This window comes from Epinephelus moara, chromosome 16, assembly GCF_006386435.1.
Source record: "Epinephelus moara isolate mb chromosome 16, YSFRI_EMoa_1.0, whole genome shotgun sequence".
NCBI lineage: Eukaryota > Metazoa > Chordata > Actinopteri > Perciformes > Serranidae > Epinephelus > Epinephelus moara.
This window is the reverse complement of record NC_065521.1, coordinates 8,326,571-8,341,558: the sequence shown is the minus strand read 5'-3', so window position 1 is coordinate 8,341,558 and position 14,988 is coordinate 8,326,571. Positions and strand designations below refer to the sequence as shown.

Sequence of the window (14,988 nt, the reverse complement as noted above, 5' to 3'; positions counted from 1 at the left end):
TGCAAACACCATGACATCATTTGTGACTCAGTTCACAGCAAACAGTAGTAAAAGCAGTCACTAGTCAGGCGGACCTCATGTATCCACAACAAACTGGCCAGTGACTCCACTGAAATTAACTGATTCTGCTCTTAGATTCCTCAGTTTCAGAGAGTTAACTTGACAACAGGCTGTGAAGCAGTGTTTTGCTGCCCTCTTTAGCTGAAAGTTTAGAGCCTGTTTAATCCCTGACCGATGTGGTCAGCAAAGTGTTCTGCTCTGGCAAGCTATTTCAACATTCAATAGGTTGCGGTTAACATTTAGAGATAATCACTGAATCACGGGATCTCTGATTAGATTCTAGACATCCGCAGATGCATTTTGACTTAGTCATGATGCATCTTTTTAAGTTACGATACCTGTAATTAGTAAGAAAAACAATTAAGATATCTATGATGAGGTCATAGAAGCCACCATGCCTTTTTTTTTTATCATTTATTGGACTGATGGCATTCACATTAAAGATATCTACAATGCATTTATGACTTGTCTAAAGTTTAACTCAAGACATCTCTCAAGTCAATGTTGCCTATCCAAAATGTCAGTTCCAGATGTCTCCATTTAAATTATTACTGGTCAAATGTAAAGTCTCTTCAATGTAGTTTTGACAAGTGATCTTTTCAATTAAAGAACTCTTTCATTGAGTACATTTAAAGATATCTTAGTAACCTTTCTGGGTATCTTAAACTCTAAATTTTCTGAATTCAACTGTAGTATATCTGAAACTCTGAATCTGTAGGCAATGGTACAGGGTTTTGATACTGGAAGCATTCTGGCTTCCATTTGTAATCCAAGTAGTATTTACCATTAGCACTGGAGCTGCTGGTAAACGGTCCATGTAGAGAGCTAAAGAGGCTGGAATACAATCCTAGAACCCATCAGACAATGTGCCATCTAACTGATGACAATGTAGCTGTTTTAAAAATGTATTTATCTGCATTTTTATGCAGATACCTGCTTACAGATACAATACGCACACAGAGGAAGAAGTCTTGGCCCAGATTTCTTCTGGCTACACTGAAACCCTTGAAATATTAGCTGTTGCCGCAGGTGGATTATCGTCTACAGACTGATAGCTAATGGGTCCTTAGACTGGGTCATAAGCAGAATCTCCCAGCAATATAGTAATGATGTTGAATTGCTTCAGGAGTTTTTCCATGTGCTTCCCAACCTCTCAGCTTCTGAACAGTACTTTTAGTCAATTCCAATTGTTTAAGTCTAAAGCCCCTTTAACACTGCCAGATTTTCCGCGAATGTTGGGCCGTTTTGCCGGCAAGCTGCAAGCGTTTAGACACACAAAGCCGGACTGGCGAGTTGATCTGAGGTGCCCAATTTTCAGCCTCCTTGGGTAGTCATATTGGCAGAACCCTTTTAGTTTAAACAGACCGAGGTGGCCTTCTGCAACGGCAGGGGCAGTTGAAGACTTGTGGGAGGAGCTGTTGATGACGCTGCACATGTGAGCCACTGGCTGTGGATAAACAGGAAACAGCTGATAGCAGGAATTAGCGAGCAGCTAGTAGCAAGAGGGAAATGCAAACCTGACAGACACTGTAAAGATGAGCAACTGGGGAGACAAGGAATTGCGCGCCCTCCTTGTCCTGGCAAACGAAGAGGCCATTAAATGTCAGATGACAGGAACGATGAAGAACGGGCCAACTTACGAGAGAATCGCCGAAGGACTGACTAGTCGCGGCTTCCCTCCCACGTCACTGTTTACGTCACACGCTGAGCTTGACATTTTGTTACTTGCTCACGCCCCCCATTGCCCCGAACAAGGTGCATTCTGTATAAAAAAAAGTAGGTAGGAGGGCATTTTACCACACTCCCCGATTTTGTTTTTATACTGCCAATGCTGAAAAAGACCGATTGGGCTTTCCTGCAAATTTGCACAATTCCTGTTTAAAAAGGGCTTAAGTTATAATCCACTCAATGATCTCCTGTGTTTCCAAAAGTTAACACATCTCGCCCAAATATCATTCACTGATTTACTCTTATTTAGTCATAAATTGTTCATTGCTGTATTCATTGCATTCATTCATTAATTTTATATGTAGTTAATAGCTTAACTCTTTTCCTGCCATTGACAAGATATTCCGGCAATCAGTGTTTTCACTTGTATAAGATGGGAGGGGTGCAGTTACATATCTTGTGAAATAGAACAGCACTGCTGTGTCAAAAAACAAACAAAGAAGATCCACTGGAAATCAGAAGAAGATGTTGTTTATGGAAATGTAGTAGCTTGTAAACTGCACGAAAATGCCGACAGCAACGGGGAAAGTATAGGGTTGCACAAGCCGTGCAGATGTTAGTATGCCGAATCCTGTTTGGACCAAGAATAGAGCTTAGATCGGACCCAAAAAATCCAGCCCGACCCCACCCGAGCCCGTGCATGTTCTGTCCAAGCCCGGCCCGTCCCTTTAACTGTAATTATGAGCCCGAGCCCGATTTAAACCGGACATTTTTTTAAGGATACGAATGTGGACATTGAAGGCTGATTCTCATCTTTCTATCCATGGCAAGCCTTCGTCATGTGTCTCTTAAGTGTCGAGGTCCCTGTCTTTTTGCTGTCGTATACCAGCATCGTGCTGCACTTGGTACACCCGACGAAGCCGACACACACATTGTCACCGTCGACAACTCACATGTGCGCGGCCAGTGGCGCCGTCAGGTGTGATAAGTAGTTGGTTCCATAGCCTAGGTCTATTATGAGGAGCCCGACCTGTCCAAGCCACACAATCCAAACTTACGTAAGGAAATGAGAAAAAAAAAAAAAATGTAAATGTGAAATTGTTTTTTTTTCTTGAAAATGACATTCTTTGACAAAAACGCATTTTTCTCAGCTTTTTGTCCAAAATGTTTTTTATTTTATTTATTTATTTTTTTACATGAAAATCCCCAAATTCAAGTGTTAATAAAAAAAGACATGGAATAAGATAGAATAAAATGTTTGGGTTTTTTCTGTTTAAAAATAGAGGGTCTCTTGTCTCGTTTCATGTATATACTGTTTACATATTCATAGAACAAATTATTCTGTGGGTTTCGAAAGATCAATGAATATAATCAAAAATGCTGGTGGTAGCTGGCAACTTAAAAATAATACTCTGGTGTGTAAAGTGTTAAGAAAGGAACTTAAGGAACTTACTTATGTGGTTTGTGTGTACGAAGTATCACTGTTTATGAGTCAAGAACGTAGTAGCAACCTCCAGTATTAAGAGTAAATTATTTCATTTTCCGCTTTTCAAAGGATGGTGCCTCGAGATGAATTTAATATAAGGTAAATTCTGTCATTTGGAATAAATACTGATTATTTCTGATAGCCCGAAATTGAGTGCAATTAACTCTATGTCATGGATGACAACTGGTCAGTCTTGCCTGACTTTTGGGTGGATAATGGAATCATTTTGACTGGACTGCAGCCTGATTAAGGTCAAACTCTGTTATGTGAAACCTGGATTACATGTCTGACTTTTAGTTGAGAAATCTTACTGCGTTAACTTTTGGTTGTGTCCCGTGCCATGCAGAAAAAGGCTGGTATGATGGAAGCAGTCTTACAGCACACCAGGCTTTTGTTAACTCTATAAATGTAGAATCTGATCAGTATCAAGTCACCATTGCTTACTTAATATGGAGTATTTTTATGGCAACAGGCAGGCTTGATCGCTAAGTATCTGAAGTTTATGAAGAAAGATGAACCTGAATAATTCACACCTCCATCAACTCACCATTATCATCCACCACTCTGGTCTGCTCCTTGCAGCAGTCCACTGGGAGGCCAATGATCTCCACCTCCACGAAGGGATCAATGATCTGACAGAAAGACGTTACACAGTGTCAAGTTGTTGCTTCATACTAACCTCTCACTCTGATGGAAAGTTTCAATGATCACATCCGTTTAGCGTTTTTTTTTTTTTAAACTGTGGAATAGTCTGATTTAAACTATGGTGTAAAACCACCATTCCAGATAATTTTGCTCCAGATTTTGATTTGGCCTGTATTGTATTCAACATAATACCTTATCATGTCAATGACATTTACAGACACTAATATGTCAAACCAAAAAAAAAAATATATATATATATATTATTTTGCCCGTGAAAAAAAATATGCTTGGTTGGGGGATTCTTTCTTATCTACCAGCCAAAAGGCCAAACGTTAATTTTGGACCTTGCCCACAAAACAACTTGATCACAAAGAGTTCCCTTTTCAGTATTATCAGATTTGGTTATGCTAGTAGCAGCTAATGTAGCCTGCAGCAGAAATGAGCAGCGAGCTACAGAGGTAATTCCTTTCTAATGCCACATGTTCAGACTTTTTTTTTTACTTTTCAAAGTTGCAGTATTCAGAGCCAACCAATGCTAACCTAAGTGACATCATCACTTGAGGGCATTTATCCTACTTCACAAAGCTCCCTCTGGAGACATTCTAGGCTTTTTACTACTTTTTCACATATGTGAAAAGTTCCATTTTAAATTCACTGCCGTTTTATGTTGTCACCGTTAGTTTTCTGCAATGCAGAATTTATTTAACAAGTCAGCATAAAGCAGTTTGGTAGAATAATGGTGTTACTTATTCAACTCTTGTGATAAACTGAAAGATTTTAACACTTAAATAAAACACAAAATCAAGGTGTAGTTGATGTTTTAAAAAAGCAAAAAAGCGTAACATACTGCAATATTTCTCCTGACACCATGTCCTAACTGGATGTGAGCGTTAAGGCCAAAACACAGCAAACAGGCGCGTCAAAAAAATTGGCCCTAATCATTTTCAATGTAAAACCGTACACCAGTGGCAGCTAGAGGCACCGTCCCATGGCACCTTTCTCTGCTGTTATGGCAGCTCGACTCCTCTCCTCACCATGGATGCTAAGAGAACTCTGTAGCTGTTGCTTTGTCTTGTGTGTGACAAAGAATGGATGAGGAGAGACTTGTTGAGGTTGAGCAATATCCCGAGCTGAATGATCCACAGTCCAGACATTATAAAGACAGTGGACAAAAAGATATTGCCTGGTGAATCATAGCTTTAGAGATTGGCTCCTCAGGTGAGAAATCAACTTTTATTAAGGGTGTCCATGCTTGATTTTAAGTTAACGTAGAGGAGGAAGAGGTACAGATCTTTCAGTAAAAGTTGTAATACCTTTGAATGGTTGTCTGTTTAGGGGCAGCAGTGCGACACATCCCATGTGTGCTAGGGGCCGCATTACACTGTGTCGTGTTGCTCGCGGGCAGTTGGGACAACCCAATGGAAAACAACAGAATCAAACTGATTTAGTCGCTGACGCTTGCTCGTGTCACACCCAGTTAGGAGACGTTGTGATGTTTTTCCTTTTTTTTTTTGGGCATGTATATAGTTTTAATGTATAAAGTATGTATATATTTATGATACCTCTCCTCTGTCTCCTAGCATAGAGTCTTTGGGTTTAGGCAGCTGTTGCCCACTGATGATCTTGAGCACCAGCTGCTTCTTCATCTGACCTGGTAGCGGGTCCTCCAGGTTGGGGTTAAAGGAACCTGCAAGAGAAAGAAAGGAAGTACTCTGTTTATTTGTGATCCCTTGCTTATGTAGTTGAATTATTAATTCCCAAAATTACCATTTTCATCATGATCATTTACACTGCTGATTATAGTAATCATATTTGAACAGCAACTAATAAGACAATCCATGTTCTTCTGGAATGATACATTTGTAGAAACTACTGCAACAGGCTCCTTTCTTGCCTGATTAAAAAATATTTTGATTAACTCCAGAATGTACAGAATTCAGCTTCAAGTTTTTTTAACTAGAACCAAGAGACATGATCACATCACTCCAGTTTTAGCCTCTTTACAATGGCTCCAAAATATGTTTAAGAATAGATTTTTAAGATTTTAATGATTACTTTTGGTCTTTCTCCCAGCTATATCTCTGACATCTTAGTACTGTACATGACAGAATGTTCTTCGAGATCCTCGGGCAGAAGTCTTTTGTCTGTTCCAGAGGCCTGGCTGAAAACTAAAGGGGACAGAGCATTTGCTGTCAGGGCCCCGAGCCTCTGGAACAATCTTCCCGAGGAAATCAGGTCAGCCGAATCAGTTATCTCTTTTAAGTCCCTTCTTATAACATACTTTTATCGAGTGTTGTGTTTATCAAGGATTTTATTAGTTCTTTCAAAAGTTGTTGTTTTCATGTCTTGTCTATTTTAATTGTTGTCATGTAAAGCACTTTGTAACTCTGCTTCAAAAGGGCCTATAGAGGCCCCCAGTGGTTAGGGCAGGCAGTTTTTTAACCCCACTGCAGTACCTGACCAGTTTTCTAATGCTCACACATCATCAAAATAAGCAGGACCACTAAACATACTGGATTTCAAACCTGACAGTGCAAAACTGATATGGCAATACTGAAGTATTCCTGAGGTGTATGTTAAAACAAACTCTGTATTTCTCACTAAAATAATGTGAATAAATCTTTTTCTACATGCTGACCTTCACACATGCAGGCAGGCTTGAGAATGTAGCCACAGTTGCCATTGCTGTAGAACTTGGCTCTGTTGAGCTGGAGGACCCGGCCCTCTGACTGGTAGTTGAGTGCAACTGAAATCAAAGCAGTTCAACTCATTATCGTCTGCAGGATGAATGTTTGACTTTAATGTGCTACTGTGGGAACGAAAAGGGTCAGCAACAACACTTCAGCTTAGTGACAGCCTCATTCAGGCTTGACAAATAAACTTTAATAAAAGCAGTGGCAGCAGCGTGGATCATGTAAGACCACTTTGGATCCAATGATGATGAAGCACATGGTGGGTTGGGTTTAGCTCATACCAAGCTGGCAGCCGGCGCTCCAGAAGGGCTGGGGGTTGAAGTTGGAAGAGTCCACACGGTAAGAGGAAGGGTAGATACGGGAGAGCTGTCGCTGGTTGAAGTTGATGAAGGCTGCAGCTTTCTGCTGCATCACCTGATGGGCTTTGGTCTCACTGAGTGATGACACTTGCCAGCTGCAGTTAGCTAACAGGGTCAACACAAAGACACGTTTGTTTTCTTCATCAGGCAACATTAATTCAGTTTAAATGTTATCAAGTAGGGTTCACCTGACAGTTCTGAAGATTAAACTGCTGATAGACAACACTATACAAATTTGTCTGTTCAAAGGTATAATGGAGCTACAGTGCTGTGATTAAAGGTATATTATGCAGAAACTGTTGTTATTGTGTGTAAACAGTATTGCCAGCCAACCTGAAAGCAAACCCCAGATTTGCTCTCGTTTTGGAACAAGCTTCGTCCACTTGGAATTCTGCCTCATTATATTTGTGTTTTATTTAGCACCGTGTCTGCCCTTTTTGTGGCTCCCTTTTTACAAAGTCCTGACCTCACTTGCGCACTATGCCAAGGAATGTCCCAAACACAGCAAAATAAAAAGATGATAAAAAAAAAAATCCAAAAAGAGGGCAGATACTCTGCAGATTAATACACCACCACACACCTTAGGAATTGATTTTTAGGAAAATCCTGCATAGTATAGCATCTTAGCGTCTTTAATGTTGTAGTTGGTAACTTTTTAAAGAAAAAATAGCTTTTTACGATATTTGCTGAAACTGTCAATGTATCTACATAGCGGTACATGAGGTAACTACAGGTATATGAGGCAACTACAGATGTAAGAATAATGATTAAGTAAACATGATGAAGAATTTGACAAAGCATTTGCTGCTAACTTCCAAAACTTGAATATGTTTTTCGTTATATCTGAAATATTAAAATGCCATCTATTCCTTAATCAAGGAGTCACTCTCAACTGAAAGTCACCAGCAAGCACAGATATATTGCACTGTCCCTATTTTGCAGTCAGCATCAGGTTAGCAGTGCTCAGTTGTTTGTGTGAGAAAAGCTAACAACTGTGCAGAGTGAACAGAACTGCTCACCTTGTGCCTCGATATCATAAAGACCCACAGAACGCGTGTATTTGACCAGATCAGACAAAGCTCGGGATAACTTCATGGTCTTCTTCTTTCTGTGAGGTCACAAAGTTCAACAAAGGTCAAATGCTACATGGGTAATCACATACATCTAAACAGCGTAGGCAGATAACATAAAGTATGACAGTTAACAACAAAATACAACACACACAACAAATTCATGTTACAGATGAACTTAACAGTAATGTCATATTTATTTTTGTTGCATGTGAATGCTGAAATATAGCTATGAACATCTATCCATCATATTTATATGAGCTTTGATGTTAATTATTGCACTTATTCATATACGCAAGTGCAAAAATTTACATCAAAACTAATTTCAACTTACTTTCTTGTGTTAACACCATACATCATGGGGACAACAACACACTCTGTGTTTGTAAAACCGACTGTACTAAAAGGGTGTGTTTACGTATGTTTGTGTGTGTGTATGTGTATGTGTGTGTGTGTGTGTGTGTGTGTGTGTGTGTGTGTGTACAGCATACTTGCTGTGGTGCAAGGGGGCACGGGAGGCGCTACTTGTACTCTCTTGGTCTGTATCTGTGTCTTCAAAGCTTGATGTCTTCTTCAGCTTGGTTGTCTTTTTCTACAGAACAAAGAGTTTTTAAGTAAGGTACCAAAGAATCCTTGAGAGACTTCTCTTCGTGTGTAAAAGGCTTCCAATGATGATTAGTAATGGCTAAAATTTAATTTTAAAAAGTAAGTAATAAGCTATGGCAGCACCTTTTAATTATTTTCATTATTGAGATTATTTTTCATTAATCATTTGGTCTAAGTTTTTCTTTTTTAAAATCATGATTAAATTACAGGGGCCAAAACTGTTGTCCTAAGCAAAACAAACAAAGTCTAATAAGTTTATAGTCCACAACATCCAATACAGAAAAGTATTTCACCTGTAAAAAGCCTTGAATGAACAAAACCATCTCTGTATAGTTATAAATAAGTAAAAGAAATCTACCACATAACTATTTTGTTGTATTTTCACAGACATTCATTGGATGCTACTTCATTCTGACTGTCAAGTGGCTGCTTCCTTGAATACTTAAGTATTAGTAGCATTCTTCCTCCACTTAATAAGTTAATGGAAATTGTGGGATTTGATCAGGTTCCACTCTATTCTTCTGTGAACAAACTAAACTCAGTTTTAATGCAGTAGACCAATCTGTGGTTGGGTGATATCAACAGGAAAAGAGTAGGGATGCACAATGACATCGGCATGTCATCGGTATCACCTTGTATTGGCTTTAAAAATTAACCATTAAAATCGGCCCACATACATTTTCTTTAGTTTGCAAAATGAATTAATATTACATGCACTAAAAAGTATTGTATTGAATGTCTCCGTCTGTTGGTTGTCCATCACAATAAGGGCATGCATGCATAATATGATGTTAATTCCACTACATAAGCGACTTGATGATCACTTAACTTATGTGGTGAAAAAAGTGGGTATATTAGTACTGGTTATCGACCAAATAAGTTGTTATCTATCTGCACATCGGCAAAAAAATCCAACACTGTACATCCCTAGAACCTTCCTTCATTTCAGTGCTGTAATTAGAGGCGCTTGGTACAATATTTAGAGCATAGATATACAGTAACAGCAAACCACTATTTGCTATACAAAGATAGAGTGAAGTAATGGTGTCCTGAGCAGAGAATGAAGTCAAGCTCCCTCTGTGTGTGTTTGGATCGTGGATGTACTATCAATTAGGCATGTAACGATATGTCGAATTTCGCGGTGTCGCGATAAAATAAATTCTCGATACCGTCGTGGGAATGCCACAGTAGTTATATAGCTGCGTTCTCCTACAGAGCCGGTAATATGACTGTGCGACTACATTCCCCATAATCCTTTGCATGCAACTGCGCGCGCAGGTGAGAGCAGACTCGTGCAGCTCAGCCTCTCAGCCTCCGACTCTGACCCGTGCGTGACCGGAGGAAACAGCGAATAAAAGTAAGGAGATTGATTGTTCTTCTCTGTGGATTTTCTCCGCGACCGTTCGTCATAGCGAGAAGCCACACATATCACGTGAAACAGCGGAATCGTGGCTTTCCGACAAGACCAAGCACTTGTCGGTAGTCCAATGTTTTCACAGCGAAAAAAAATGATAAAGTTACACTAAAATAATGTATAACAAAGCTTTCATACAGCTTTGCACACACATTACTTTTGGATGGATTACTCGCGAATGCAGGGTCGCACAGAAATGCCACGCATATCACATGAAAGCGCAGGACCAGAGCTTTCCTCTCCTCATCTCCTGTTCTGAGAAAGTGTTAGGGTCTCCTTGATGTCAAGATTGTCAACCTGGCGTGAACAAACTGAGTGAATGTGTGTTTTTGAGTTTTTCTATGACTTCCAGGGAAATGGCTGGGCTTTATTTATTTTGGTTTTCTTTTACACACATCTCTACCCACCTCTCTCTCTCTCTCTCTCTCTCTCTCTCTCTCTCTCTCTCTCTCTCTCTGTGTCTCTCTGTGTATCTGTGAGTGAGGGATTGTGTGTTATTGAGTTTACATTATTTCTAATTTGTTAATTTTGTTGTTGTTGCAGGGTCTGATTGTTCTAAGTTCTGTATATTTGATGAATATTAAGACTACTCTATCCTCATAATTTGATGTCATTCAGATGACTTTCTAGTAATAGTACTACACTACTTTTGTTCAGAGTAGGTTAAAAAATACTGAATGTTTCCATTTTCATGTTCTGTCACTATAGTTTTAATTGACATGACTTTGTTATGGCACTTTAATGGCTGCCTGCCTAGCAGTAATAGGGGGGAAATGAAAGCACATGTTCAGCTGTGTGTTGATTTGTTTATGATACGCTTCCAAGTTAAAAATAACATGCTGTACAGTGTACATGCGCTATTTTTGAATAAAATAGCTATTTTTGAATAAAATAGCTATTTTTAACAATAAATTTTCTCTATGATATATATCGTATCGTGGACTCTTTATCATGATAATATCGTATCGTGAGTTTCTGGTATTGTTACATCCCTACTATCAATTAAATCTGGATACCAGACCTCTAGATGATACCTACATGAGGAGAATGGTTGCCTGGCCCATATGCCAAAAAACGTTTCCAGCTTCAGGTTTACCTCAGGGGTATGCGGCCCACTGAATACCCGCAAGGAAAGTTTTACAAATATAAAACCTCCATGGATTTAAACTTTGTAATAGAAAAAGTCGTAATTGGCTTTGTTTGCCGTTCAAGGTGTCCTCTGGTAGCCCTGCACCAAAATGATTAACTTCTTCTCCATATTTATCACAGACTGATATTTATGGAGGAAGGGAAAGATATCCGTCTGCTCCTCATCACATGACTCCAAAAGTTGAACTGAATCATTGTGCCCTGAAAAATAGGCACTGGTGAATGCGAACACACCCCAACGGCATTGCTCTGGCATTTGAGCATGCCTGCCGCACAACTACATTAAAAACAATGAATTTGAGGGCGCAAAAAACGTGATGTGCATGGCCCCTAACACTGCTCTTTTCAAATCAAATTAATCAGAGACACCTGTTAGTGACATTCTATCAGCATTGTACATCATTTTTCCTGTCTTTGTTCTCACCACAGACGGAAGATTGGGTTGATATACAGACTGAGAGTAAAGCAAAAAGAGTTGAAATAAAAGGCCAACCTTGCGTTTTGAAAAGCTCCCCATGAAGGAACGCCCTGTGCGCTTATTGTTGCTGGGATTAGCCTCGTCTGCTGTGTCTGTCCCGTCTTCACTTTTACCCTGAAAGAAGACAGCAGCATGTTCTTGTCAGGACACATTTTTCGCTGATAATGACAATGAAAATCACTGTGACATGTTATGCTTGTGCCGCATTTCTACAATGAATTTGACTGAACTGTTTTTCAGGATTGCTTTGGGATGAATAAACTGGTTGCTCTAAAAAATGAATCATTTCACCCTACCTGTCTTCTTTGATCTGCAGTTAGATTAAATTAGGTGTGCAGGGCTGTCTTTGCTTCATTAATCAATACAAATAAAAAAAACAAGACAACTGAGGAGAGACAAAAAAAATACAGTATATATATCAAAAGACTCTGAGCAAAATAGATTCTATTCTGAAAGACTCTGTTTCAGTGTGAAAGAGATATTTCCATGCTACTAGGCTGAGTATCGAAAATGATATGATTGGGAGAAGAGTACTTCATTAGGTGCCACATTTATTGAGGGAAAAACAACAACCACAAGCTCCACACCCTTTGTCCCAGCAGTGCCCTGCCTCACACTTACAGCAACTCACACATTCACACAGCAACTAACCCTAATCCTCACCCATGTAATGGGATGAAAAGTGTTAATTATAACTTGACTAAAATTCACAAAAATACCTGCATTTCTATCTGTATTCACACGTAACAAAATACCAAATAACATTATAACTGATCTTTGCACCTAAATTAATCAAATTCTAAAGCAGTCTATATATGAACTGAAACTAAAGAAAAGCACATAAAAAGTAATTTGAAATAAAGGCTATGTAATTGTTTATGGTCTGGATGAAAATACTAGTTGGACCAGCCCACTGGGCCATATTACAATGGTTCCCTTTAAATACTGCTGATTGGAAAGACGGGACCCCCCCCAATGAAAACTAAGTTGGTTTGGACTGTTCATGATAAAATGTCATGCAATTTTCCCTTCATGACAACAGTAGAGTGAGTGAATATATAACTCACCTATTTACATTTTATTAAGGCTTAAAGTTGCTGTTTTGAGTGACAGGTGGGTGCTGTCTGTTGACGAGTCACCACCATGGCAACAGTGTTGGTTAGGTAATATAACCATGGTGTAACCCATGATTCACAGGGTATAGGTGTAAGGAGGCCAGCCATTAGGACATATAGGCAGGGGCCAAGGGGTCAACATTTTCCAAACTGGGCTCCTCATCCACACCCACCATGGACAAGGGGCAAAATCACTATGCATATAAGAATGCAAATTTTATACTTCCTGTGAATATAATCCAATTGATTATATTTCTTTCTGTATTTGGTATCTGGGCCTATTCTGTGTTAAGACCTTGTTTCCTTATTTTGAGAAGCAGAGGTAGTCACATGTGTGTCTTGGGCCAAAAATACCCTCTAATAAATAATTAGAGAAAAGTTAAAGTAAAGATTGACTCAAGAACTTACTGTATAATAATAAAACACAAGATCAAATCATGAGTGAACACATTTTTCTTTTCTTTGTTTATTCATTCGATCTTGAGGGTTACTTTAATAAAAAAATATTGGTCAAAATGTGTATATGGCTGTCAACTCTGAGTTTCCCAGTTATATTCAATTTAGGCTACTCCAAGGACCTTGGTATGCAGACATATTTAAACACACCATTTTGAAATATAATAAATATTCCTTTTTCCCTAGCCAAAATTCAGTGTAATTTTGGAGCGTTATCTGTCCACCTTTCTGGCGAGATAGCTTGACATGGTTAAATGCAACAAAATCATCACTTCCAAGGAGGCTCAGCTTCCCTGGGACCTAATGGAGCGGTAGGTGGGAGAGGATGCTCTGTGTATGCGTGATGATTGGAGGAATTGCCTGAAAGGCGGAACCCCTTTGTGACTGACAGCGCTTTGGAAATACACAGCGGCATTGTCGCATTAAGAGCTCAGTCCCATGCGGATATTTGTGAGTGGAGTCTTCTGACAGAGTGCCGTCCGGAGTTCCTTATTTCCACAAGCGATATAGCTCATTTTCACCACAGTTCAGGTGTTTAAACCCATCTGAAGATCTTTGAGGTGTGTTTTGCTGTGGTTCTATGGCATGAGTGTGGTTGAAAAACGGCTTCAATTAAATGTTCCTTTTATAAGTTACTGCCTCGCTACAATATGACAAATTTTATGATGTAAACTTAAAGTGAGCTTCCCCTGTTTGAAAGACCAGCAGCCGCCACTGGTGCTTACCAAGCTAGATGCACGCATAAGAGTTATATCCACTCAACTGTCCAAATATGGTCACTTTTGGCTCCAAAAAGTCCACAAATCAATGGGTGATGTCACAGTGGTTCCTTCCATTGTTTTATACAGTCAATGGTAAAAACAAATGATTCATTGCAGAGTTTTTGAATGCAGGCTTTTCGGCAGGTGACAGATAAACATAGAGCATCTTTATATAAAATACATATTTAAACACAAGTTTGGATGTTTGTTGCATCTGTTCAGAGTGAATTATCTGTTTTTATCCAAATAATGTATTCATATCCAGTTACACTTACTAATCAATTACTCATACACACCATGGCAGCAAGCCCAGGGATATGAATTGAACTCGCAGCTGTCTAGTCATAATACACTCACACACTCACTACAGGAAGAGGAGAGTGGAAATGATAAAGTTCAATGTTTGGCTCCCTTTAAAATGGATGAAGGCTGACTTTCACTTCTTCAACACAGCGTTACAGTAAATATCCTGACATGATATGTTTTGAAATGAAAATGTTTAGCATGTTCATAAGCAGGTCTGGGAATACCTTGGAGCCAGCTTTGTCTGTGGGCTTCCCAGCAGGAGGGAGGGCTGCAATGGTAAAGCTGTCCGGGTCTTCTCTGTCTCTGATCTTGGACTCTTTCATCAGGTTGTCCAGCTTTTTCTTGGCCATGTTCTCAACCTGTTTCCTGTTGGCTGACGTCTAGAGGAGAAAAGTTACAAAGATGGTGAAAGAAAGTTTGGGCAGTTCCTAACTGGTGGGAGTTGTTAATTTTTTTTTTACATTTTCCATGTTGGAAAAAGACTGAAGATATTTCACATTAGCAGGCAACTGCATTTTATAAATACAGTATATACAGTCAGGTCCATAATTATTTGGACAATGACACAGTTGTCGTCATTTTGGCTCTGTACACCACCACAATGGGTTTTAAATGAAACAATGAATACCTGCTTAAAGTGCAGACTCTCAGCTTTCATTTAAGGCTTTTTTCAAAAATGTAGTATGAACCGTGTAGGAATGTCAACCATTTCTTCACACAGT

At 39.3% G+C, this 14,988-nt stretch overlaps 1 protein-coding gene across 2 annotated transcripts in view; it reads right to left on the bottom strand.

The window, feature by feature from the left end:
* Positions 1 to 14,988, bottom strand: part of plch2a (phospholipase C, eta 2a) — a 100,782-nt gene that overhangs the window by 20,189 nt on the left and 65,605 nt on the right. For both annotated transcript variants that reach the window (XM_050064758.1, XM_050064759.1), the window contains exons 11-18: positions 14,491 to 14,646; positions 11,644 to 11,742; positions 8,473 to 8,573; positions 7,931 to 8,019; positions 6,834 to 7,016; positions 6,498 to 6,605; positions 5,422 to 5,546; positions 3,762 to 3,846 (exon numbers count right to left, since the gene is read on the bottom strand). In XM_050064758.1, the coding sequence (XP_049920715.1) occupies positions 3,762 to 3,846; positions 5,422 to 5,546; positions 6,498 to 6,605; positions 6,834 to 7,016; positions 7,931 to 8,019; positions 8,473 to 8,573; positions 11,644 to 11,742; positions 14,491 to 14,646 (946 nt within the window). The remainder of the gene's footprint in view (positions 1 to 3,761; positions 3,847 to 5,421; positions 5,547 to 6,497; positions 6,606 to 6,833; positions 7,017 to 7,930; positions 8,020 to 8,472; positions 8,574 to 11,643; positions 11,743 to 14,490; positions 14,647 to 14,988) is intronic.